Below are 27866 nucleotides of genomic sequence, written 5' to 3' on the forward strand. Positions count from 1 at the left end.
TCACCGCATCGCACTAAGCTTCACCGCAAGCTGCTGCCGTTCTTGCCTCTGGCCGCTCTCGATTACTCGCAGCGGCAAACCACATGGGAAAAGGCTGGACCGGACGAGGGACTTCGAAAACTTTCCGACGGTCCGTGGTGTTTATAGCCAGAAAGAGTGCAGAATCGATCGCAGGCTGCGAAAGGCAATCGTTTGGGCTGCACTATCACCGGGCTGCACGGCTCTTGACGACCGTGAATCCAGTGCGCTGTGTAGAAGATCGCCTCCCCCAGCTGCCCCCCAACTCGTCAAAGTGGCATGGTTAAAGGCTGAGAGGATTACATTGAGCTCCTGCTTTAATTCAAGTCGGTGAGTAATGGAGATGTTTTCCTGGCAGCTGTCTCAGTGCAGCCGCGACATCGTTCTGTTTAGCGCACCGTAAGCCTTTAAGACAAGCTGGTCTTTAAACTCACACACGCTGCTATACAGATGCACAGAAATACACATAGTTGACGCCGGGTGTTTCGGGGACTTTGCCACAGATAGCCCAGCAAGTTTCCTGCTCGACGCTGTTGACAAGCAGGACCACGTTTTTTTTAAAGATGAAAAGCCTCCTTGAGAGATATGCCACTGCATGTCCCTGCCTTGATCGAGACCACTGCGGCTTCACCGCGTGGAGTGAAACTAAAAGATTACACAGAATAGATCAACCGGCAGTCTCACTTTAAGGGCATTTTAGCTGTACAGGTCATCTGAACATGCAATTTGGTGGGGAACTAATGTGATTACAGAGTAGCAAAAATTCAAATTACGAGTGCAGGTATTCAGTCAGAAGATTAGTATTCTTTTGTGGTGAAATCCTAACCAAGCATAGCAGTGGCCGGCGCTATTAAAGCATCGTAAGCTCTGATAAGACAAATGAAGCAGCGCGTGCGACTCATGTGTAAGTTTCATTGTAACTACATAACCGGCGATGAATCAGAGAGAAAATTAGGTGATTCAGTAAGACACAATGAAGAGGGAATGCCTAATATTGACTTTGAGTTAACTAAATGCTGTCATCAGACAAAGCCATTCTAAGATGTAATTTGATTTAGAAAGACACATCTGAACCTACATGACTACTTGTGAAGTTGAAGCCATAAAGACAATGCCATTCATTCCATCAAATGAATCATGTGGGAAATATTTAAAAGTCGGCTTAGGTACCAATAAGACAAGCAATTAGGCATTCTTTGAAGTTTTATATAGATTTTTAAATTGTAAGAGTTACCAAGTCACAAGCAATATGTTTTTATTTTACATACATTTTTATCCAATGTAGGCATTATGTATGTAAATATGCTATAGTTAAAGATTTGTTTTAAAATAGATTTACAGCTGAATATCACACAGCGAGCCCATAGTTAGGGCATTGATTTCCTATTTTAAAACACTTAATTCATCACATTGACTCAACAAAAAAGTTCCTCAATAAGATAAAAGTACTATGTTCTGTCACTATGGTTTGAATTCGAAGATTCTAATTGCAAATATGCCACAAATGATCTGCCTACAATTTTAAAGTTATGCAGGGCTCAAAGATGCATTGCCACAAGTAGCAGTTCACACCGGCATGTTGTAATATCCCAGTCTATTCAAATGTGTTTATTCTTTACTCTTCAAAGTAGAGTGGCATCAAAATACAGGGAAGATTAGTGAATTGAGGTGCAAATGACAAGAATAGCAAGGACATTATGAGAAAAACATTTATTAATCATTAGATAGGTATGCAATGCTGCATGCCAGAATAGTGAAAGGTACAGACGAAAAGTACTGTGATATTGAGCTGTGGCATAGCGGTTAAGGCTTTGGACTTCAAACCCTGTGGCTGTTGAGTCAAATCCCACAGCCGACAGAGTGTGACCCTGAGCAAGTCACTTCACCATCCTATGCTCCAACTGGAAAAACACAAAAAATGTAGCCAATTATAAATTTAAATGTTGTAAGTAACCTTGGATAAAGGCAACAACCAAGTAATAAGTAATAATATGCCGAAAGGAACTGAATCAGACAGAAAGGGTACAATAATAGATATGAGAAAAACATTTATTAATAATTACATAGCTATGAAACACTGTATACCAAAATAACAAAACAGGAGAAAATGTGCAATAGTAGATATATAAATAGACAGAAATTGAAAAGTAGATTATTTGGGATAGATTAAAGGTGTTATTATAGGTAAATACATTGGTAGAAATGGTGATAAATATAAATGATAGGTGTTATGATAAACAGATATACAAATTCAAATGCACTATATTATGTTATTTGAAAAGTGTGGTGATAGTATGATAGACAGATGGAAGGTACTGTACTATAAACAGCAGACAGATAGATAGACATACTTAAAAGTACAAATGCATTTTATGTTTATTAAAAGTGCCGGCATACAAAGGCAGATACATATAGTGAGGTAGATAAAAAAAGGTGAAAGGCACTTTAATACTCTAGTGCTATGTGTTGTAATAGACAGATAGATAGAAATGGTGAAAGGCACTATATAAGACAAATGGACGGTGCTATGGTAGATCCATCTGGCACTATATAATAATACAGACATGCAAAGTATTATATAAAATCAATAGATAGGGATTAGAAAATGGATGGGCGGACATTTAATTTAATAATGCTATTAGTATTACTAATATGCTACATTATACTATTTATTACAGAGTATGTTCTATATAATAAGAACCAGAATATGTGCATCACTAATATATTAGTATATCATGTAGTACTAGTTGTGCCGCCCGTCTAAGGCCCTCCGTGTTAACTTGTAAAGTGCACATGTCTCCGTCACTGGATTCGTAAAGGCAGTGTTAATGTTGTGTGATGCGCCATATTTTGGAACGACACAGACCTAGCAAGCAGAGAGATGCACAGACACTTGCCCTTTTATTAAGATGGATATTAACAAGAACCATGTGTATTACAAGTAAAATGTACTATTGAAAAAAAATAGAACAAGAAGCCAAAATATACACAACCACATGCACTTGTATGCATCCTGAACAATGTACTGTCATCGCATAAAGTATCTCATTACCGTGTGTTGATCTAGTGCTGCTCTCTAATGTTTCTGTACGACTTGCACAAATCAATCGATTCTTGGCGGCATCTTTTTAAGACAGAGCATTAGTTCTGTCATTGCTCTCTTGTGCTAGTTTGCTGTCCGACTATTTTATGGTCTTTCATGTTAACCCACTGAGAATCCTCTCCAGCCCGGTACAAAAGTTTGCAGTGGATTACAATTTCATATTGTTTCTACTGATCCAACACTGTCAATGTTTATCTGTAGCTCATTTGGTGTCAGTGGTGTCATTGAGCACTTTATAAAGAAGTTAACAGTATCACTATGGAAGCAAAATCAAACAATAGACTGATAAGAGTAAATACGAAGGGGGGGGGCTTGGTGTTGTTGGTAAGCCGAGAGAGCAGTTCATCAATAAAACAAGGACAGATATGGACACACAGTGATAATGCTGATGCCTAGGATTAAGAGTCGCAGATTATAGATGAGAATTTGCTTTTATACACCAAGAGCAGAAATGGGTCTGCCATCAAACTGTGAATGAGCCTCCTGGTTAGTTAGCCTATAGTTAGTTCTTATATCCTGTAAGTGCCTTGAGCATGGGAAAGGCGCCATATAAACAAAATGTATTATTATTATTAGCCCTCATAAAGCGTATATTTGTAATGGCGGTTAAAAAGAGAAAGTGGCCTAAATTTAATTCCAAGATGAGAAACGTCAGTCTTGTAAACACTCTCTCTGTCTCTCTCTTTTCTTTTTTTTCCCTCCTGTGAGCTCATGTATCTGCGTCCCGGTCACTGAAGGGTCAGTGTTGGCTAAGCGAGTGCAAAGCAGTAAATTGTAGAAAGGGCGAAGTGCTGCCTTCCTTTAAAAAGCTTGAGTTTCACTCGCTGTGAAAACGGATCTAGTCAGCTGTTGTCAAACTAGTTGCGCGATGCAGAACTCCAGTCAGATGGCCTTTTGGTGTTCTTTTTAGTAGTAACGTTGAAGACGAGGCAAAGGACATTTTAGTGCAGTCTTCCCAGAGTGCACAAGTCATCTAACAATTTTTTTTTTTCTTAGCCAATTTTGTTTGTATTTTTCTTTTTTTTTGGAATGGATACAGTAAATGAATGGTCAGAGAGTTTCTTGCATACGGTCTTTGTTGTTGCCAAACAGGTTTAAAACCACTTCCTTTGTAGAAACTCGTTTCACACTTCCTTTTTCAATGGGGGTGGCATTAGTGGTGTGCTATAGTCAAACAGAAAAAAAAGAGAAAAAGATGGGATATGCCTTATGTAGCTGGCCTTTTGTCCTGGCAGTTTTTGCACCTAAAACTAACTAACCGTGAAATTAAATGAAGCAGATTTCAAAGCTGTGGCTTCTCCTGTGTTATTCACCTAAATTTCATGGCCAAGAATTAACTTAACAATGCCAGAGTATCAGGTGGAGCACAGCAGGGCATATTATCACACTATTGCATAATTAATAGGTTCAGTTAATTTTGACACAAGTTTGGTTCCACATCAGCAGGGCCACATGGCATTTCATTTTGCACAAAATAACGTTTTAATGGCAGCCCGACGCTCGATAAAGCAACCAACCAGCCCTCATTTCCATTCGCATGCAAATGGAAGAGAGCGTCTAGATAAATCAAAACTTAGCCCCGCAGATGCTATAGTGACCTTTCAAGGTAGCCCATCTCATTTGTAATCCCAGTTAGCTTTAACACATTTGTGGCTTGATCTGTATGCTAATAGGGAGTACAAACACATAGACCCGGTGGTCCCCGGAGAGTACTCTCTGGAAAAAGAGAAGAAAAAAAAAAATTGAAGCCCTGGCTTATCAGCCTCCAGGGCCCCGTATTTCTAGCCACATAGTCCTCTCCAAATCACCGGCTCAAACCTGCCACACTGAGACGCCATTTGATCCTGGAATGTTGTTCCTTCGAAGCTTAAATGGTCAAGAGGTCTTTTAGAGGTATGTGGAATACTGAAGCAGAAAATTGTCGTTAATATTTAGAGGGAAATCTGTTTGTTATTTTTTTTATCCAGCTTTACATCTGCTTTGGCACAGCTGCTAATGATTAAGCTACAGATTGAATAACAGATGAGAGATGAGGCAGAGTAGCTTGTCTAGCACAATGTTCACACTTTTTTTTTTTTTCTGTTGTATCAAGATTGTTTGCTCAGCTACTCAGCAACCATACCTGGATGTGAGTCGTGTGTATACAGATTACGGTATATGCATTGATTTCATCCATTAGTCCATTCAACCCAACTAATGACCCACCAACTCCTATCTATCTATCTATCTATCTATCTATCTATCTATCTATCTATCTATCTATCTATCTATCTATCTATCTATCTATCTATCGTAATGCCTGTTATGTACGTCCGTCTAAATTTAATATTATGCCCTTTCTATCTATCTATAAAGTATATTATAGGTCATTTCATTATCAATCAATCAATCAATCAACATTTATTTATATAGCACATATTCATACAAAAAAATGTAGCTCAAAGTGCTTTACAAAATGAATAGAGAAATAGAAGACACAATAAAAGATAAACATAAGTCAACATTAATTAACATAGAATAAGAGTAAGGTCCGATGGCCAGGGTGGACAGAAAAACAAAAAAAACTCCAAAGGCTGGAGAAAAAAATAAAATCTGTAGGGGTTCCAGACCAAGAGACCGCCCAGTCCCCTCTGGGCAATCTACCTAACATAAATCAAACAGTCCTCTTTGTATTTAGCGTTTTCATCGAAGGACCTGATGATGATGGTCACGTAGACTTCTGGCTTTCAGTCCATCGTTGTTGGAGCATCATGAAGCTTTGAGTAGGTGGAGGTGGCGCAGGCCGCCACCACAAAGAAACCGGAAAAAGAAACAGAAGAGAGAGTGGGGGTCAGTACGGATTTTAGAGCCACCATGAATAGTTATTATGAAGAACTGAACATACAGAGTATCAGTATTAAGTTAAAGTGAAGTTATAAAAAGGCCATGTTAAAGTAATGTGTTTTCAGCATTGTTTTAAAGTGCTCTACTGTATTTGCCTGGCGAATTCCTATTGGCAGGCTATTCCAGATTTTGGGTGCATAACAGCAGAAGGCCGCCTCACCACTTCTTTTAAGTTTAGCTTTTGGAATTATAAGGAGACACTCATTTGAAGATCTAAGGTTACGATTTGGAATATAACGTGTCAGGCATTCCGATATATAAGATGGAGCGAGATTATTTAAGGCTTTATAAACCATAAGCAGTATTTTAAAGTCAATCCTGAATGACACAGGCAACCAGTGTAGTGACATCAAAACTGGAGAAATGTGTTCGGATTTTCTTTTCCCAGTTAGGATTCTAGCAGCTGCATTCTGCACTCGTTGCAAATGATTTATGTCTTTTTTGGGTAGTCCTGAGAGGAGTGCGTTACAGTAATCTAGTCGACTGAAAACAAAAGCGTGAATTATCTATCTATCTCTCTATGCATGAGTAAATCATTTATATGGATTTACATATATAACACATATACTGTGGCGGCACGGTGGCGCAGTGGTAGCGCTGCTGCCTCGCAGTTAGGGGACCCGGGTTCGCTTCCCGGGTCCTCCCTGCGTGGAGTTTGCATGTTCTCCCCGTGTCTGCGTGGGTTTCCTCCTACAGTCCAAAGACATGCAGGTTAGGTGGATTGGCGATTCTAAAATTGGCCCTGGTGTGTGCTTGGTGTGTGGGTGTGTTTGTGTGTGTCCTGTCGTGGGTTGGCACCCTGCCCAGGATTGGTTCCTGCCTTGTGCCCTGTGTTGGCTGGGATTGGCTCCAGCGGACCCCCGTGACCCTATTCGGATTCAGTGGGTTGGAGAATGGATGGATGGATGGACACATATACTGTATGTACTCTATGATGGACTGGCACCCTGTCCAGGATTTCTTCCTGCCTTGTGCCCTATGCTAGCTGGGATAGGCTCCAGCAGGACCCCCACGACCCTGTTCAGGACAAAGTGGATTGGAAAATGACTGACTGATATACTGCATGCACATATAAATGTGTACACTGTGTGTGTATACCAATATCTTTCTTTCTTAGTTTATTACCATCATTTTTATTTCTTGTAGTACTGCAAAAAAGTAACTCATAACGTATATATACACCAGTGTATCCACTCATTTCATCCATCAGTCCAACTAGCAATCCTTTCATCTAAGTGTACAGTACAGTCAGTCAGTCATTTTCCAACCTGCTATATCCACACACAGGGTCATGGGGGCTCTGCTAGAGTTAATTCCAGCCAACACAGGGCGCAAGGCAGGAACAAACCCCGGGCAGGGCGCCAGCCCACTGCATGTACAGTACATATATTTATAATTTATTGCATATGTATGTAGAAATTTGTAAACTTATATTCAATATAATATGAGTAGAAATACATTTGTAGGAGTGTGTGTGTGTTTCAAGGATGTTATTCTTGGCATTTCCTTATGTACCTGGTTTCTTGTTTGAGGAAGTACTGGTTTCTGGTTCACAGAAACATTACATACTCTATATTCTTTAGAAATGTCTGCCTTATCTGGACAACATTCAGAATGGTGCAAATAGATACATATAGTCCGTATATACTGTTAATAAACTATCCTTGGGCAAGCCCAGAAAATAAACTTTGATCCTACACGTGTTCTGTTTCCTTCCCAGTTTTCCAGAAAGGTTTTCAAGTTCTCACAATATAGTTTAAACAGGAATAAGCATTTTAAAGCAATGTCAATTTAAGGAAAAGCAGGACTTTTTAAGTTTAGTTATAAACTAGATGCATATTTAGTTTTTATGGCTTTTACATGTTTTGTGTGTAAATTAATTTGTATAGGGCAGCACGGTGGCGCAGTGGTAGTGCTGCTGCCTTGCTGTTAGGTAACCCGGGTTTGCTTCCCTGGTCGTCCCTTTTTGGAGTTTGCATGTTCTCCCCGTGTCTACGTGAGTTTCCTCCTACAGTCCAAAGACATGCAGGTTAGGTGAATTGGCGATCCTAAATTGTCACTAGTGTGTGCTTGATGTGTGTGTGTGCATCCTGCGGTGGGCTGGTGCCCTGCCCGAGGTTTGTTCCTACCCAGCAGACCCCCGTGACCCTGTGGTAGGATATAGCGGCTTGGATAATGACTGACTGACTGTATATTTAAGTCCTGTTGATAGAGTGGACGCTAAACTTTCAAACTGAATAGTAATTAATGGTGAAAAATGCTACATGCAAATACAAGTATAAATAAAATAATGGTATGATATAAATTATGATAAATGACAAATATTATATTGCCTATTATTTGGCTGCTATAATTGGTTACATTTCATTAGCTCCCAATTGTAGCATAGGCACATGAAGAGACTAGCTCATGGTCACACTGTGTCAGTAGTGGGATTGGAACATGGAAACTCAGAGCTTGACGTCCAAAGCCTTTACCACTATGCCACATTGCCTACCTAATAAAATATTAATCTAAAGGGAATAAACGCAAATCATATTATCTAAGCTAACTTCTGTCTGTCTGTCTGTCCATCTAGATGACCAATCATTTCCATCCAATTCCTAAACCCACTTCTCAATGTAATTCTAGTCATCTCAGAACCTGTGGACCCCCACCAATTTCTTACTACTTGCCTAGTTGTGTATGTTGTGTTGCTGAACTCAAATAATTTATGTACAATAAAGACTGTTGTCCAGAAGATCAAAGGATGTGATGTGATGGAGCTTATCGAGGTGTTAATATTTTTTTTCTTTTCTTCCTTATCTTTTTCTCTATAGGATTCAATGAAAATGTCTGTTTACGTCCATGAGAATCGCAAGTCCAGAGCCAGCACGGGATCAATGAATATCTACTTGTTCCACAAATCATCATATGCCGACAGCGTCCTCATGCATCTGAATGCACTGCGCCAGCAGCGTCTTTTCACTGATGTTCTGCTGCATGCAGGGGAACGCTCCTTTCCGTGTCACCGCGCTGTGCTTGCGGCCTGCAGCCGGTATTTTGAAGCCATGTTCAGCGGTGGGCTGAGGGAGAGTCAGACCAATGAAGTGAATTTCCATGATTCTATTCATCCTGAGGTCTTGGAACTTCTTCTCGACTATGCCTACTCCTCACGAGTCATCATCAACGAGGAGAATGCAGAGTCACTTCTAGAAGCTGGGGACATGCTAGAGTTCCAGGACATCCGAGATGCCTGTGCCGAGTTTCTGGAGAAGAATCTCCATCCTAGTAACTGTCTTGGCATGCTGTTGCTCTCTGATGCCCATCAGTGCACTAAGCTGTACGAGCTTTCATGGGGGATGTGTCTGAGCAACTTCCCAGCCATAAGCAAAACTGAAGACTTCTTGCAGTTGCCCAAAGATATGCTTGTGCAGCTGCTTTCCAATGAAGAGCTGGAAACCGAGGATGAGAGACTGGTTTATGAGTCGGCACTCAACTGGGTGAACTACGACCTGGAGAAGAGACACTGCTACCTTCCGGAGCTCCTGCGCACTGTCAGGCTTGCTCTGCTCCCAGCTATTTTTCTGATGGAGAATGTCTCCATGGAAGAGCTCATCATCAAGCAGGTAAAGAGCAAAGAACTAGTGGAAGAGGCCATCCGGTGCAAGCTGAAAATCTTGCAGAATGATGGTGTGGTGACAAGTCTGTGTGCACGTCCTCGCAAAACTGGACATGCCCTTTTCCTCTTGGGAGGGCAGACCTTCATGTGTGACAAGCTGTACCTGGTGGACCAAAAAGCCAAAGAGATTATCCCCAAAGCTGACATCCCCAGCCCTCGTAAAGAGTTTAGTGCTTGCGCCATAGGTTGCAAGGTGTACGTGACAGGCGGTAGAGGATCTGAAAATGGCGTTTCTAAAGATGTGTGGGTATACGACACTTTGCATGAAGAATGGTCAAAAGCAGCTCCCATGCTGATTGCCCGATTTGGTCATGGGTCTGCTGAGTTAAAGCACTGCTTATATGTGGTAGGTGGACACACAGCAGCCACAGGGTGTCTTCCAGCCTCTCCTTCTGTATCCCTTAAGCAAGTTGAACAGTATGACCCAATAACAAACAAGTGGACAATAGTGGCTCCTCTCAGAGAAGGGGTGAGCAATGCTGCAGTAGTAAGCGTCAAACTAAAACTCTTCGCTTTTGGTGGCACAAGTGTTAGCCATGACAAATTACCTAAAGTGCAGTGCTATGACCCATTGGAAAACAGATGGACTGTGCCAGCCACCTGCCCACAGCCCTGGCGTTACACCGCTGCTGCCGTGCTGGGAAATCAGATTTTCGTCATGGGAGGAGACACAGAATTTTCTGCATGCTCAGCCTACAAGTTTAACAGCGAAACCTATCAGTGGACTAAAGTAGGTGATGTTACAGCAAAGAGAATGAGCTGCCAGGCTGTGGCATCTGGAAACAAACTGTATGTGGTGGGAGGCTACTTTGGCACACAGAGGTGCAAAACACTGGACTGCTATGACCCCACTCTGGACACCTGGAACAGCATAACCACAGTTCCTTATTCGCTGATACCTACAGCTTTTGTCAGCACCTGGAAACACCTTCCAGCCTAGATGTGATGTTGTCAGATTTTATAGGTAAGATATTTAAATATTTTATTGTGGAATGTGGCTTGAATGCATATAATAATTAAACAAATGGAGCATCACTCATTTATTTTTCATTGACAGAGTTTGGTAACTGTATAGAGTTATCTTTATGGAATAAAAGAAAACCTCTCAGATTCAAACCCAGTGAAAGTGAACTGTCACAAATGGAATGCAGAGTATCAAGATCTCGGTATAATTTAGAAAAATGACAACTCACTTTAGCAGAAAATCAAACCATTCCACCAAACCCAACTGCCGTGTAAAGCAGTGCCTAGCACAAGGCCTTTCACTTGGCATACACTGGTCATCTGTTGTATGACCACCTGTTGCTCAGTGTGGTGGCTTTTGTTAATTCAAATGTGTTTTTATTCAGGGTTATTCCGTAATGGTAAAAAACATTCTTTCATACAAAATTTTCTAGAATCATATTTTCAGTCTCCTTGATTCAATTCAGAATGGCTTCATAAGCCTGGGACAACTGGGCATTGGCCACAAGGCTGTAATGAACCCTTAGCTGGCATGCCAGTCAAGCATAAAGAATTGCCAACTGATCGAACAAACACATGATGAAATCAGAGTACCATAAGAAAATGCACTCGCACATGGACAAATATTACACATAAACAATGAATGGGCACAGCACAGGATTTGAATCCACAATGCTGTATCTGTGTGGCAGCAGTGCTAGTGGCTACACCATCACACTGCTCTACATATGCCTGTGTCTATAATATATGCTTATAAATATATGTATGATATCAGGCCCATGCATCTATCCATTTTTTTTTCTACCTGCTTATCCAAGGCATTGTTGTGGGTTGTCATTAGACCTACTTAATCCAATTTAGGGTCACGGAGAGCCAGAGCCTATCCCAGCAGCAGTGAAAGCAAGATAGGAATGTGTAAGATATTCAATATTTATACATATCTGTAAGTAGAGACACACAAAAGAGCCTTTCATTAAGGTGGATATATATTCCTATGTGTCTGTCCGGTCACTAAGTCTCTGTTATATGCCATTTAGTATGGAATTTGTAAAAACAAGTGGTGATGTGTGTGATGCACCATCTGTTGGAATGAAAAATGAAATGCATTTTATTACAACATGCATTAAAAATTACATTCCAATAGATGGTACACTGCAAATGTTAACACTGAATACCTCCAGAAGAGAGTATCTGCCTGCCAGACAGACAGACATCCTTAATAAATGGACACATGCCTCTGTGTGTACATCTATGTATCTGTCTGTCCGCCCGGTTGCTAGGGTTAGGAAGAAAAATGTAACAATAAGCATGACATGTTGTGTTGGGTGGCACACGGCTTGGCCTGAATGTCATTGAGGGTAAACTGCACTTTCTGTAGGTCCGTGTTCCTAAACCCCATTGGGGCAGGGACCCAGTTTTTCCCATATAAGTGTATTTGCGGCCCACCACCCACATGGCGACTTGATTTTCAGAATTCCCCTTTGGTAAATCAAGCACGAATATCAGAGTGGGGAGGGGCAACCACGTGTCGAACAATATAAACAACAGCAACTCGCAACCCACCGGCAGGCAGGGTTGGGCCGCAGTGGTTGAAAAACGCTGCTCCAGGTAGTTTGGCTTCCTGCTGTATTCTGAAGAAATACACTTTACATTAATTATTGGCTTGATAAGACTGACTTGTACTTATAAGAGACTTGCACCATGTAGAGAGATGGCTCTTGCCTTGTGCAGCATACTTCTGGGACAGACCGCAGTCCTCTGAAACCATTTGATGAAACAAGTGGGCCTGAGTAATGGATGGATGAGTTGTATGGATTGAACACTACATGAATCTGTCGATTGACGTTTTGACGGAATATCTGATAATTATTGAACTATACACTGCATTACAGTGCCATGAAGTCACCAGAGAAAATTATATTAAAATGCTAAATCAATTCATATTAGGGCAGCAATAATAAAGCCCCTAATTCAAAGTGCCACACTGATCTCATATCCATGGCCTAGCAGTTCAGTCATTTTGTCATGAATACTTGTAATAGGCACAGACAGTCTGCACATACAGTAGCTAATAGTCTAAATGCACATATTTTAAAGTTCTTTGTGAATAATTAACATTCTTGTCTTACTGTGGCAGCTTTATAGTATTATGTGGCTCATGGAATTCCAGTAACTCGGAAGGGTGTGGAGGACACTAATCTGCATGGCCTCTTAGCAATGCCTCTGTATCAGATTTGGATAATGATGTAACTTAATGATTACAATTATTAAGTATGGTTGCATGCTCAAGATCATTAGCCACACAGTAACACATGAAAATTGATCACAAAATGATTCTGTCAGTAAAAGCCAAGGCTGAGCTCCCAAAAGGAATTTTTATTGGATCCCGGCGTGAGCGGCTCAGGTGGCAGCCCACATGAACAGATGTTAGTAGCCCAGCCATATTCCTGCAAGGCATAAAAATGGAGATGGCCAGAAACTGTGATTGAATTACCGACAGATTATTCGGGTTTAATGCTGTTAAATTTTTTTTAAATAAGATTAGGGTTGCAAAGAACATGTGTTTCATTATTGCAAATAGAGGAAAATCTATTCTGATGTGTTGTCTCATGAACCTGAGCTGACTGGACAAGCTCACAATCCCAGTCGAAACAATGTCATCAGCCTCCCTTAAGTTCATTCGGTAACCCCTCTAGGGAGTGCCGCCTTGCCGGGCTGGCCATCATGAATACATTTGTGCCTGCTTTCTTCTTCTCAGCTGTCAGTGGCGGTGGTCTTATCATCATTGTTAAAATTTTATCAAGTGCCTTTTGTAGAGGGAATAGGCACATAGCATTATGGGCATTATTCTACAGTATAATGCAGATAATGGAAAAGATAAAGCAACTGAATCAAAGAGGTAGTGCAAACTGAAGACTTCATAATGTAAAGCATTTCTGCATTCATAAGTCTAGATATAATCAGAGCAAAGATGTCTGGGGGAAATAAGGTAGCACCAAATACAGTATGACTATTCATAAATATTAAATTACACGCATGCACTTTCACCTCTGTAAGCATATTCAAACCTCTCGACTGGGATAAGCAGATTCTATTTTGAATCTGTTCAGTGGAGTGGGGTGAAGGTAACATTACTTCTGTTGCCATATTAAAGCACCTTTGCTTCACAAGATCATCCATCATTCAGAGCCAATCCTGGCAGCAGGGAACACCAAGATAGCAATGTCCCTAGCTGGCATAGCAGTCGGTCACAAGGCATGTACAAAGGCAATTTTTAAGCATCTTGATCAACCTAACAGCTGTAAGCTATGGAAGGAAACTCGAGCACATGGAGGCAGCACTTGGGACGTGGGGAGAACATGCTAGGTTTACCTAGTAGATGATTCACCTCACATGTCGCTGAAGGTGGTAAATTATGGAAGATTTGGATCTTTATCTACAGAGGGAAAGCAAAAATTGCTGAATCACACAATCGGTGGCTCGCTCTTTGATGTCCTGGCCGATTTCTTTAGACTTTCCATGTATGGTAACAATGTGGATCTTTCTCAGATTCTCAAGTTTAAATATTGACGTTCGGTTAATTGGCAACTGTAGACTGAATCTGTTGTCTTGTAAAGGTATGTGCCCAGTGCTGGACAACACATCACATTATGCTTCCCTTCACTCGCTAAACTCTGTCCAGAGCATAGATGGCACAAAAATGAATGCCTGTGTCTCTGTCAAAAGTCAGTTGGTCACTAAATTGATATGCAGTGAGAAAGTATGTTTTGATTGTGAGGAATGCCAAAGCCACCAATAAGCTATATCATCAACCATCTTCCAAGTCCTCTTCATCCTGAGTATGGTTGCAGGGAGGCTGGAGCCAAGGCAGGAACAATCCCTGGACAGGAAGCCAGTCCATAATAGGTTGAGCGCACATGCACACACTCACACAAACAAGGGCCAGTTTAGCACTGCCAATCCACCCAACCTGCATGTCACTGGACAGTGGGAGGAAATCAGAGCACCCAGTGGAACCCTACATAGACAAAGAGAGAGCATGCAGACTCCATACAGGGAGAACCTGGAACATGAACCCTGGACTCCGAGTTACAAGGCAGCAGCACTACTACTGTGCCACCCAGCTATATCATATAGCACTACTAAAAGGTTCAGATTCAAGTTTACCTATTTTGTTTTCTTTAGTATATTTGTAAATAGGCATGTGAATGTGTTCATTGTAAATCTGAAATCTATTTTGGTCCAGTGGATAAATTCTTAGAGCAACACAAACTCCAACGCAAGATCCCACCACAGCTTCATAGTTTTATTTTGTAGGCGTCATAATCTGTTTCACCCAATCAGAAAAATTCATAGTGGCTACACATGGTTACAAAACTCACCTTTTTTGCGACCAATGCCCCGTGCAGGGTTGGTTTGCGTCTTAAACCGGATGAGCATCTTGCCATCCTAATATGGATTGTGTGTGTTCAGAAATGAATGAATAATAATAACTTACTCATTGCCAAATTGCAACTTGTAGGTATTTCTATTTTAATGGGTAATTTTTTTGCCGCAAACTCGCTTACTAGCAAGGGTACTGCACAGCTTTCTGTGTACGCCTCGCTGCAGCCCATGGAACGCGACGAAACATAAGGTTGAGGGTGGGGCTTAATGTCGGTGAAGCAAATTATTAATATCTTTTGACTGATTATAGTTCCGCGCTTTTCGTTAAATGGGCATAAGATTGTGCGTTATTTGCATATTTCCACGCCCTTTAACTCCAGCACGCTAAAGATCAGAGTTCACATGTAAATGACCATTTCACTTTGTAAATGGTTTTGCGCCTGTTCCTCGGATATTTGGTCTGGCTGTTTTGGAGCCCGTATAAATCACCCAGCTGAGTTTTATAAACGAGTAAAGATCTTCATACCTAGTAGTATTACCATTAAATTTACACAGCAAGCCAACGTCGCACACCGTTATTTGACCGTCCGTAAAAGTCATATTTGATTTCGGTATATTATATAGTGTAATTCATATCAGTCTCATTATCTATCAATCTATCTATCAGTATTTGTGCCTGTAATGCAAGCGGCACGTTCCATTTATTTATTCCATTACCGTCGGATCCCACTAATCTCAAGACAACTACAAGCATTAATGACCTCCTCTTGTTGGCAGTAGTCCTAGCATTTTTTTATTAATTGTATTTTGCATCCACTGTATTTTTCTTCTTTTAAAGGTCGCTGGCTTTTAGGAAGCCACGGCAATAAAAGCTGGCAGGTGCCGAGTGAGTTATGAGGGGGTGGTCGGCTAATCCCGAGCGCGATTGAATTGGCCGTTAACTGCGCTGTAAGCAACTGCTTATTGCCTGCCTGGCTCAGGCGGTAGCGCTCTGTCAACCTTAATGCGACATCAATCTCTTGTTGAGTTTTATGGCCCAATCTTCGGTGGAAGGACCATGTTGACAGGATTTTAATGGCAGGCTAACTGACTGCAGATCCGTTGCAGGCTCATTCAGGAGCGAAATCGGCAGCTCATTGTCCTTGAAGTGCGCGCTGACGGCGGCAAGTGCTTGTGCCGCGGTGGGAAGATAGTGGGCTGTCTTTTTTTCATTGTATTTACTTATGTATAAAGGCACCTGCAAATCAGAAGTTGTTTTTACATGTGTGTTGTCTATAATTGAGCCCTGCCGTTTAAGCGACTTGCTCGGTGTCGCAGGTCGCTGGGATTTAACCAGTCACACTACCTGCATCATTCATGTTTTATCGCATAATACATACTGTAAATACCGATTCTTGTGAAGAAGCTGTGGGATCAACAAATGCTTACTGCTGCAAGTCATCTGATTTACATGTGTGGTATGTGAGGACATGCAGGTTAGTCATTATTTTATCTGGCACCTTCCAAAATGAGCTCAATTACACAATGCAAAAAAAAAAAAAAAAATGCAGTAAAGAACACACACACACACAGAATCCCTTATTTCCAATTGTTTCTAAAACTGTTTAATCAGTCAGTGACCCACCCGTAACCCTATAATTGGATGAAGGGCTGGATGCATGCTAAGTGCAGAAAGAGTCCTATTATGTGGCAGCATATAGGCTCACCATCTTAAACCACTTGGACTGAATCGATTGTGTTTAATTCCTCTTTTTTTCTTTGCATGTTACAGTACGAGTGATCCTCAACCTTATACAGCTTTTGTTCAAATTACTGCAGGGCTCTGTAGGAGACACAGTTATTGTTAATGGGTTCCTTTCTTAATGCCCAGCAATGCTTGCAGCTCCCTACAAACCAGAACTTTTAAAAGAGGGTGGGGAAGTAGAGAGGGGTGGATTGTTCAGGAATGTGCTTGTTATCTGCCATCTTAATTGTTTTTTAGGGCTTTCTATGAATACATCAAAAAATAGTAGGTTTGTTGGGCCACACGTGGTAGGTTGGAAGGAGATGGATAATAAGTATCGTTTAATTTAACAGAGATAAATAACACAACTAATTAATGAGTTAAAATAATGTAATGTAAATGGGTAATATAACTAAGTGTGGTCCCATTAATAGGGCACAGTCCTGCTAGATCTCTTCTCTGTCTTTGACATGGTCAACCACCAGATCCTCCTCTGACCTTGGCATCACTGGGCCTGCCCCCAGGTGGTTCTGAGTCCTTCCTGTTGGGCAGATCCTACTGTGTGTGCTGGTGAGGAGAGTTGCCAAGGGTACACCAGGCTAGCACATGGGTGCCCCAAGGATCACGGGTAGACTCTCTCCTCTTCAATTTGTATACCTCCTTTCTAGGCCCCTTCATCCCGTCCCATGCTTTCTCTTATCATTGCTGTGCTAATAATATGCAGCTGTACCTGTCATTCCCTCCATAAGGCTACGCGGTATCAGCTAGACTCTCTGCACACCTCACTGATATTGCAACCTAGATAAAGGAACACCACCTCCAGCTCACCCAGTCAAAGAGAGACCTTCTTGTTATCCCAGCTCATCCATCTTCTGCACCCCACCTTCTGTTCAACTTTGCTCATTGTCACTAACACCCGTCAAGTCAGTACGCACTCTAGGGGTGGTAATGGACGACCATCTGTCCTTAACTGATCATTTCGCAACGGACTGTTGGTCTTGCAGATTCACTCTATACAACATCTGCAAGTTCAAATCGTCTCTGATGGAGTATGCAGTGCAACTCCTGGTCCAGGTTTTGGTCTTGTCACGTCTGGACTACTGCAAATCCCTGCTGGCAGGAGGATCAGCATGTGTCACCAAGCTGCTGCTGATGAATTAAAATGCAGTAGCATGTCTGATGTTCAACCATTCTAGGTGGGCACATGTCTCTCCACTTTACAGATAAGTACATTGGTTCTCTGTAGCTGTGAATATTAAGTTCAAATCCTTGATGCTTGCCTACAGGGTAATCAGGGGCTCAGCACTCATGTATATGGAGACACTGGTGAGGCTCTGTGCTCCTTCTCGACCACTCGGTTCTGCTGATGCCTCTGCACGGCATCAAATCTCAAATCCAGATACTTTTCATGTGTAGCTCATGGCTGGTGGAACAAACTGCCTACCACCGTTTGCAATTCTGTCTCCCTCAATGTGTTTAACAAGCTTTTGAAGACTCTTATTAGTGAATTATTGTCTAACTGTAGCTGTTAGATTTTTATAATCTAGGAATTGTAACTTGTTTGTATTTTGTTCTGAGGTCTTCACCTGTGATGATCCATTTTGTACCCTCATCCTATAAGGGCTGGTGTATAATTCATGCATCATGGCTGCCACGCGTTCCTAGTGTTCTTTTGAGGTGTCCTCTGAGCACCTCTTCAGAAATTAACATGACGCGTGTGCGAGTTGCCGTACCAGCAAAAATATGAGTGTTGTGTGTGTTCAAGTTTTGGTACATGACAACATCGGCATCGTTATTTACTATCAACATGTGACGGTAGGCTTGCAGCTCTAACAGAGTGAATCTGCATGCTTTGATGTTTGATAAATGGTTTGATGATGTGAAGCAAATCCTCAAACTTAAATGCTGACATGCGAATGTTTAGATGGTGCCTTTCTTAGGCCATTTCTCACATAGGCAATACAAGCATTGCATATTCCCCACCGTAACGATGCAATACATTTAAAGGTCTCGCATACTGTCTTGGCATTCTGTGTCGCTGTTGCAACTCACAACACCACAAAATGGGACGTTGTTTTGTCACCGTGATGATTTCTCATTCTGCCACCTGGTGGAATCCTCCAGAATTAAAGTTCGCGTACAAGTAGTCCGTACACGGCTTGTGTAGCAGCAGCGTCCTCAAGCTCACGCATCGCATAGCATTAAGTGTTTCCCCAGCCTAACATTTTTTCCAAAAACAATCCCCACAGACTGATTTTTTTTTTTACTCGATTACAATGACTTTTTTTGTGAGTTGCTTTGAATAAAAGCATCTGTTAAGCAAATAATTGTAAATATCTTCTCAAAGATTAAATGAATAATGAGGACAGAACATTGTTCCAAAACTCTGAAGGCACTTTATAACTATTACTATTACAGACTAATCTTTCCGTCAAGATCTCTAGTCATAACATGGCTACCTTTCCTTTAGTTGTCTGCTTTTCACCTGTCGGTGTAACACCGGACTTAATTCTAGAAGTTAAATTAGGAGTCATCACATTATCATTTCATTTGAACTTTTTTCAGGTAAGACAGCAAAAATTTTTTTTTGTGTGTGTTTTAAATACAAACATCTCGACACCCATTCCAGAAACTCCCATGCATTTGTTCCGTCACCTGCATTTTCTCAAATCGTTGTGTGAATCTTCCTTAAGCCCCCGGAGGCTTTCTCTACCATCACTAAGCTCACTCTTAGAATTCCATCGGCGGTCTCATTTGCATTTGGAGCACTGCCCACCTTGGCAGCAGTTAATTTCAAAGAAAAGGATTCTTTGTTGCCGGCACTTAATTCTGTTAAAACAGTCCCTTGCTGCTTACAGTGGGATCCGAGGACAATGCCATTATTTTCCCTTTTTAAGTCTGTGGGTGGAGAAAAGGAAGGAGAAACCCCTCCATAATTTTAGGGTTAGGAGCCACTGTGGCTCATATTCTTATTATTTAATTTAGTCTTTCATATTTTATATAGCTTCTTGTATACATCCAATATCAAAGACAATGGTGTTAAAATTTTGATGAATTTGATGAATGCCTGGTAGGGCAAACATTGATTATGCTAGTCAGCTGGAAAATATCAAACTTTTGAATAAATCAACAATGCTTAAAGTGACAATTTTATTTAAATATGCCATCACTGCACCACACAAATAGAAATTTGCTGATATATTACAAAAATATGACACCAAAGCGAGTTGGTGGCTGACATTTGCAAATGCTGCGCCAGCAGTTTCTTTCATTGGGGTGACACCTCATTTAATAGAGGACAATTTATAAAGCTGCCATGTTTAATGATATGTTGCCATAAGCCTAATTATATTGTAATCAAGTCTGCCCTGTTTAATGGAAGCACACACACTGAATGCAGAAGGTGTTTCATCGAGCACAAAGTGCTTCGCAATGGGAGTCTTTGTATTGTTCTGCCTCAGTCTTACATGGGCTGCCAGTGGAAATTGACTGCTAATTGCCATTGTTGCTTTGTAGTAAAAGACAGATATCCAGATCTTTGCCAAAGATAACAAATCATGCTTATTACTGGGAATTATAGCTGTTTCCGCATGTGTGTGTGTGTGTATGTGGGTATACGCAAAGTGAGTGAATGCGTACTGTCGCACAAAAGCACCAGAGACTTGTCAGAGCTCATCGCCGGCATGCTTGCGGGCGTCAACAGCTGTTCATTTCAGTGGGAACTACAGAGGAAAGTTGCCTTCATGTCTGTAATGAGGAATCGGTTCAGTTGCAGCTCGAGACTGGGGAAACCGGCAGTGTGACAATGAAAAGGTGATCCATATGAACACACTCATGCGCACAAACACACAGCCTAAAGACTGCATTTATCATGTCAACAATGTACGTAAAGTCGCACACAACCTGGACACATAGCTAAGAAAATGGATGGACAGATATAGTCAACACATCGTTAGCTGGCTATCAGTGTGAGTCTGTTAAAGTGGGCATGGATCAGGACCGGACTGCACAAGTTCACTCATTTATATCGTTCTGCCCGCACGCAGTATGATTCCAAGCAAGAAAATAACTTGTGTCTTCATCATTCTGATAACCCTTAATCAAGGGAGTTTACAAACACCAGGATTCGGCACAATTCACAGGTCGCAAAGGCGGGTTAAGTTCAGGATTACAAAATTTGTCAAAGGCAGGGCTTGAATGAGTAAACCTGCGGTTTAAAGTATAGCAACCTAGCCAGTCTACTGTCTGCTTCTAAAGTACAGTATGTGGAAAACCCTCTTTGGTGTGGGAAGTATATGGAGTTAATGCTGATTGGCATCTGTATATCTTAACAATGAAAGGCTCTGCAGAACTTGTGCAAGGCAAAATCCTGCTGAAAAAAATGAGACTGTAAATAAACCATTGCAGACAAGCAGCATGACAAGTTTTTCTGTTTGATATACTTATTGCATTTAGTGTAATACATATGTAATATATACGTATGTTCATTCCCAAACACACTTTAGGAATTATAGGTAGAGACACAGGCAGGGAAAAAAAACAAAAAACAAAACAGGGTACACACTGGGGTCTAATGAGAACCAGAAGTTTACTGAACACACATGTTATAGGGAGAATGGAGGAAGAAACAAAGATGGAGATGTGGAGAATGTGTAGGCGCCACACAGACGATACCAGAGTGAAGGACACTTGATATGTGAGGCAGCACACCCACCACTGCCTGACCCACAATACATACAGCATTCCGTAAAGTGTATTTGATATAACATTCTTAAACTCGCATCATCCAATTCAAGCCCGTGGAGGCTGGATCTTATTCTGACAGCACTGGGTGCAACACTGCGGCTCAACCTTGACAGGGCAACAGTATACATATTTTATTTTAGTATACTGTGTGTATGTATATATATATATATATATATATATATATATATATATATATATATATATATATATATATATATATATATATATATATATATATATATATATATATAGTGTGTGTTGGTACTAAAATTTAGAATTTGGTATTGATACCAGCTTCTGAACCTTAGTACCGGTACCAAAACTGTTCCAAAGCAGATAGGTGGTTTTGGAGATGTCCATTATCTTGCTTAAGCCCTGGTGTGCTGCACAATTACTCGCCTCCCTGGTGTGCAGTGCCTTTACGACACAGTATGCACCACTTCCATCTTGATAGCCGTTAATTGCCAATTGTCTCGAAGCAATAAGGAAGTGGGACATCCCTGCATCCCTGTGAAGTCCTGATCTCATCAAAGCAATAAGTCCATGAAAAGAATGCTTTTCTACAACTGCAAGAGCTAAGTGTCAAGGAAAGCTGATGTACTGAAATCCTTCAATGCTGGTACTACAACCTTCTGCATGAACCTATTGCATGTGTATGTATGTGTGTGTGTGTGTATATATATATATATATATATATATATATATATATATATATATATATATATATATATATATATATATATATATATATATATATATATATATATATATATACTGTATATAATATAGAGAGAGAGATAGATATAGTGAGAGAGAGGAAATAGCGAGTATCAAAGGAAGTGGGGAATTGAGAAGAAAGCTGATGCTAATAAAAGCAATACATTTTACTCTTGTAGTGCCTTTCCCATGCTTAATGTTTACTTCCAGTAATAAAATATCCAGAAATTCTGCACCACGCTACCCTATCGTGTGTATGTGTGTGTGTGTATATATAGATAGATAGATATAGATTATCCATAGATATAATATATTATGTCCATGCTACTCAGAACTGGATAAGCTGGCCAGAAAATGAATAGATGATTATTTTATATGTAAAAGATGGCACTTTGCCACATAGGACCTGGCTATGACCTGGGCTCCATTCCTGTCTAGTCACTATGTAGAATTTGCATGTTCTCCTTAAGGTCACATGGACTTTCTCCATGTATTTTGGTTTCATATTTCATCTTGAAAACATTAAATGGTTAGACTGCCTGATGCTTTTAAGCTAGCTCTGTATGAGTTGGTGTTTTCTGGGACTTGATCCAGGGTTACCTACTGCCCCATGCTTAGTTCAACTTGGATAGGCTGATCCTCCCCATAACCCTAAATTGGAATAAGCAGAATTGGAAGATGGACGGGTGGACAGAAGTAGTTTACATGTACAGTAACACTGTTAATGGGCGAATCTGTTGCTCTTGTCAGTGCAGTGACATACCAGCCCTGCACTGAAGAATAGTGACGGTGACTTCCTGGGAGTGTTCCTTTAATTTAGCAGGCTGACTTGCTTGTTGATCTGCTTCACAGCTGGGCTGATCAGCATGAGTCCAAGGAGGGAAATGACCTGCTGTGGGAACAGTATTAACCTTTTATAACATAAACAGAGAGGGTGTGTTTATATAGACTGTATATTTAGATTCTCTCTCTCAGTGTCTCTGTGTGAATATGTACTCAAGTGTGAAACAGAATTATTTACATGGCAATGGCAAATTATTTTGTGTTACTAAGGTGTTAATAATATATTCAAGAATAAGGATTTCAGTTAAATAACATAAATTAACATCTCATCTACTCTGTGTATCTACACTCTCACTCAAGCTTATAACATGCATGTGTATTAAGAACCATGTGTTTATGATTTGATGCTGTTAGAGCGACCCTTTGATGGGCTAGTGCTCCATCCCCTTAAGACCCTGAAGTGGGCTTGGCAGTGTAATATTAAGTATATGCATCCATATAATTACATTTTTTCATCAGTATTAAACCAGAAGGTGATTTTGTAGCAGCCCCTTAACTGCTTGCAGACAGCCTCTTTGCACCTTGGAACTGATGCTAAACTGTTAGGCGGCGCGAGTCCGTTTTCCGGCGTTACACACCGTGTAGTCCGGTCTGCAGACCGCGTGCCACTTTTTGGATAGCGGGTTGGCCTGTAAGATTGTGTGGATTTTTCAGGGGCTTTGCTCATTATGTTGCTCTCCATTAGTTACTCATCTCCCCTTTATTGTATTTATATTCAAAAAAGTGATGTTGTCATCCTTGCTGTTTCATATTTTTATCCTTTTCCTTAATCAAATTTTTGAATGCTTTGCACATTGATGGGGGTATACAGTATCCCAGTGAATACATTTTCTTAAGTAAGACCAATATAAATTTGATTAATATGCAATAAAATTGACATTCTGTAATATAATTGATAATCGCATTAGTGGTTAATAATGTGATATTTCCTTTATTGTGACCATAAGAACAGCAGTCTCTGATTAACTTGGCCCAGGTACTGATGCCATCTTCTTATCTTCCCTTACCTAGATGCTGTCCACTGGTCATCAACTGTGAAAAGCTTTCTAAACATGGCATGAAGGATTACAGAATCCCAGAAGAATTGAGTGGTGGGGTGGCATTACTTGACTACTCTGGATACGTTTCCAGTGATACTGAGACCCCCAAACACTTCAAACTGGGAATGAAGGAGCAACTGTTTTTTCATTTGGAGCCATTTGCATTATGCTAAATATGAATAAATGAAGCTGTTTTCTTGCACAAGCTGCTGTAATCAACAATTTAATGTCACCAGTCATCTGCTCCTGTAGAAGAGAAGAAAAACCGAAGACAAGGAGCTTGCAGTCGGCCACTCGTTTCAGTGTGAAATTTGAAATGGTTGTCACCTCGCACTGTGACATTGTGAAATGCCAGCACCAGCTGCAGGGTGATGTGATGGCCGCAGGCCTAGGAGCCTGGCCTTGATGTGCTTGCGCACAGAGTAGCGAGCGGCCTGGCAGCCCTCGTCCACCTGGGGCTTCAAAGACTTCAGTGTTTCAGCTGACTGAGAATGCCAAACGTGCATTCGAGAAAAGCAGCACAAAAGACGTGTTTTTTTTTTTTTTTGTTTTTTCTAAAGGAATGGAAAAAAATTGTACAGGTTTTATAGAATGGACAAAAAGTTGGCTTAACGTGTATATTTTGATTTTTATTTATACAAATTCTGTTTTTGTTTGTTCCTCAAGGTAAAAGTGTATGTCTTTCGTCTTTTCGGCTATTATATATATTTATTGTTTAGTGACCTGTATGCTTGAACAGTGTCTGGAAGTTCATGTATGTAGTACAGGCCTTTTTTTATTTTCTTTTACCAGGCTCTAATTTTGCACATTTTTTAACTCTGGTATTTTTTTTTTTGGTGAATACAATGAAGAGTTTTTATGTCAGCTTTTTCTTTCCCATCCCGTTCCCTCCCATTTCGTAACTCCTTGTCGTGTAGCCATGTAGAGAGAAAGATTAAGCGAAACACCCTGCATGGTCAGGCAATGTTGTTATGGCAGACAGATGACGTTTTGTTAAAATGTCGACGACTGAAGCAAAAAGCGTTAAGGGTTTGAGTCATTTTGTTGTGAAAAGGAGCACTCCAACTTTGGTATTGAACTCGGCTGCCATGGTTAGAGTGAAAGGGGTACAACTTCCGCAAATTCTGCTTTAATAGACAGCTACACTCAAAAAAAAAAAATGATTCTTGGGGTACGTTATTGTTACTCAGCTAAATTAAACTAATTTTTAACTCCAAATGAGTAAATGTGGAAGTATTGCACGTTAATGGAATGAAGTTCCTCCAACGAATCATTATTCTGAGTGACCAATGACTGGTGAAACTGCAGAAAGCGTGCACCATCTGACGAAATTCATTTTAATTTATTTGCTGAACTGTTGATCACAAGTTACAATATTCCTTCACAGCATACAGTACTTTGTCTGGCATTGTTTCGACAACTTGATCATTTTCTTGTGCATGTAACAGTTGAGACTTTCAAGTGCTGCATTGTTACAGCTTATATATAGATATACTGTATATGTTCTCTGTTTCCAGTGTGACTTTGAATACGCGATTAATGACATCGTGAGACACAGAGCCTGATCGAGCTAGCTGATGAAGCGGTGCACTGTTCTGCCATTCGTTGTCCTAACTCATTTCTTAAGGAGTGAACGCAGTCACATAACTACTTGCAGTAGGGCCCATTAAAATGGATATATTAAATATTTCATTAAAAAATTACCCAGTGACCTCACAAAATTGGGATTATAGAAAACACGACTTCCTAACGAGGAGGATTCACGTTAAGGACCTGCCAAGTCCAAATTACAAATAGCAAAGTTTAGTTTGTTTACCTGGCAAGTGAGTTACAGACTGATGGCCTCTTGCCTGTCTTACCTCAAGCAGCATGGCCACCATTAGAGTACAGGTATGTGTGGAAGGATACTTTGACTCTCCCAGTCTGTCTTTCCCATCTTCATTCTTCTATAAAGTGATGCTCTGTTTATGTCTATTGTGGGTATACGGGAGTCCTAGCTTTTTGCTGACTCTTCTATATTAGCAATTCTGACCAGAAGTCACTAGAAAAGAATGAAGCCTGGAAATGCAAAATGATAGTAGAAGATCCTGGTGGTGGCACATTGAAATTGGCTCTACATGACTGTGGTGGGTGGCGTGCCTTGCTTAATAGAGGCATCCCACCCTAAGACCGGTTGCCACATTTCACTTCACGCTGCCACTGTAGACTATGGCTAGTCAAAGCTGTAGGTTTGAGACGGACTGAATAAAACGGAAAGCGACACTGTTTCATTAATAAGAACAATGCACACTTTTGGTAAATTGTGAAAAGTTTCACTAACATGAAAATAGACATCACTCCCAGCAATTGTTAAGACTTTATCTTTAATTCGGAGACTCCTCTCAGCAATCCATTCTGTAGCCTCCACCAAGAACTTTCATCCCTTCTCGATTTAGGTCCGGGGTTGGCAGATGATAACACGAGTTTGGTGATGATCTTTTTTGGCCATAAGGAGTTCGGTGCCTCCCTTTTAAAACCATCCATTATCCAACCCGCTATATCCTAACTACAGGGTCTCGGGGTTCTGCTGGAGCCAATCCCAGCCAACACAGGGCGCAAGGCAGGAAACAAACCCTGGGCAGGGCGCCAGCCCACTGCAGCTTTTTAAAACCTAGAACAGAAAATATTGACATGTGGTGTGCTTTTTTTAATTCAATACGTTTTTTTTTTTTTTGGACTGCAGCATCATTGTTTCAAAACTATGATGGGCTACGGCATCTTATTGAGTTCATGCAAGTGTGTGAGATGCACCTGTGCATGCCTGTGTTCTCACAGCCCTCACCTGTACTCGTGGGAGCTGATTCAGGGCACACTATTTCCTCATATGTTGTTCTAGTCACTTCCTCGACTGTTTTCTCCTGCAGATGAAAAAAGGCTTCTGCTGCCAAGCCTGCCTGTTGGTGGTTTCTGGCTACTGAGGATGTAAACTCGCACAACCTGCTAGTCTGGTCCAGCAATACAATCAAACATTAGCTACTGCCTGGAGCGAAAACTGGTTGCACCAATTTGCGTGGGAAAAAACACACAGTGTTATTGGTGAACATCAATCTGTATTTAAAACAAATTCAGTCCAAAGAAAATATGCACACCAAAATAAATCAACCCTTTTTTAAATTTTTTTTCACTTTGCCGATTATGTATGTCCACTACATTGTTTTTTTTTTTGTCTGCAGTCCTCACTTAGGTCTGAATGGGGCTGAATAGATAAAGTTACACATAGCAGCAGACCCCGCGCCTGCTGGAAGCGTGTAGGCGAACATGAAGAGGTCATAGAGAAAAAGCTCCTGGCCTCTCATTCTCTCCAACCACCGTCCCAATTCTGCACCGCCTCCCCCTGCCTGAACCTGAAAACAATTCATGGTAAAGTGCACTCCAAACCCCTTGGCATCAAATGAGGAGGTTTTTCCCATTTTGGCTGCCGGTTGCCTTGGAAACGCAGAACAAAGAGCAGCCTTCTATTTGCAGTGTAATTGTGTGCTGCTTTTTTTTTTTCTCCATGGGGCTGACACCTGTCTGAGTAAGAGTGATTATGGCTGAATAATAGTCCTGTCCTGACTGAATAAAAAGTGGTATGCATTCACAACTGATGTCCGTGTGCAGAAAATATTGTGTCAAAATGTTGGTTTCTTTCTCTTTGTAGACTACTGCGGTTTTAATATCATTTTGTACAAGTGGATGTTTCTTTTTCACAATGTGAAATTCATTGCTAATAAATTTGAGAGTTTCTCTCTTTGAAAACCTTGA

At 40.9% G+C, this 27866-nt stretch overlaps 1 protein-coding gene across 1 annotated transcript; it reads left to right on the forward strand.

Annotated features, from left to right (window-relative positions):
- Positions 1-27866, forward strand: enc1 (ectodermal-neural cortex 1). Its single transcript, XM_039758442.1, has 3 exons — positions 1-348; positions 8824-10629; positions 24055-27866. Exon 2 carries the CDS (start codon positions 8830-8832, stop codon positions 10603-10605), a length of 1776 nt encoding a protein of 591 aa, XP_039614376.1. The 5' UTR covers positions 1-348; positions 8824-8829; the 3' UTR covers positions 10606-10629; positions 24055-27866.

Source organism: Polypterus senegalus, chromosome 7 (assembly GCF_016835505.1).
Source record: "Polypterus senegalus isolate Bchr_013 chromosome 7, ASM1683550v1, whole genome shotgun sequence".
Taxonomy (NCBI): domain Eukaryota; kingdom Metazoa; phylum Chordata; class Cladistia; order Polypteriformes; family Polypteridae; genus Polypterus; species Polypterus senegalus.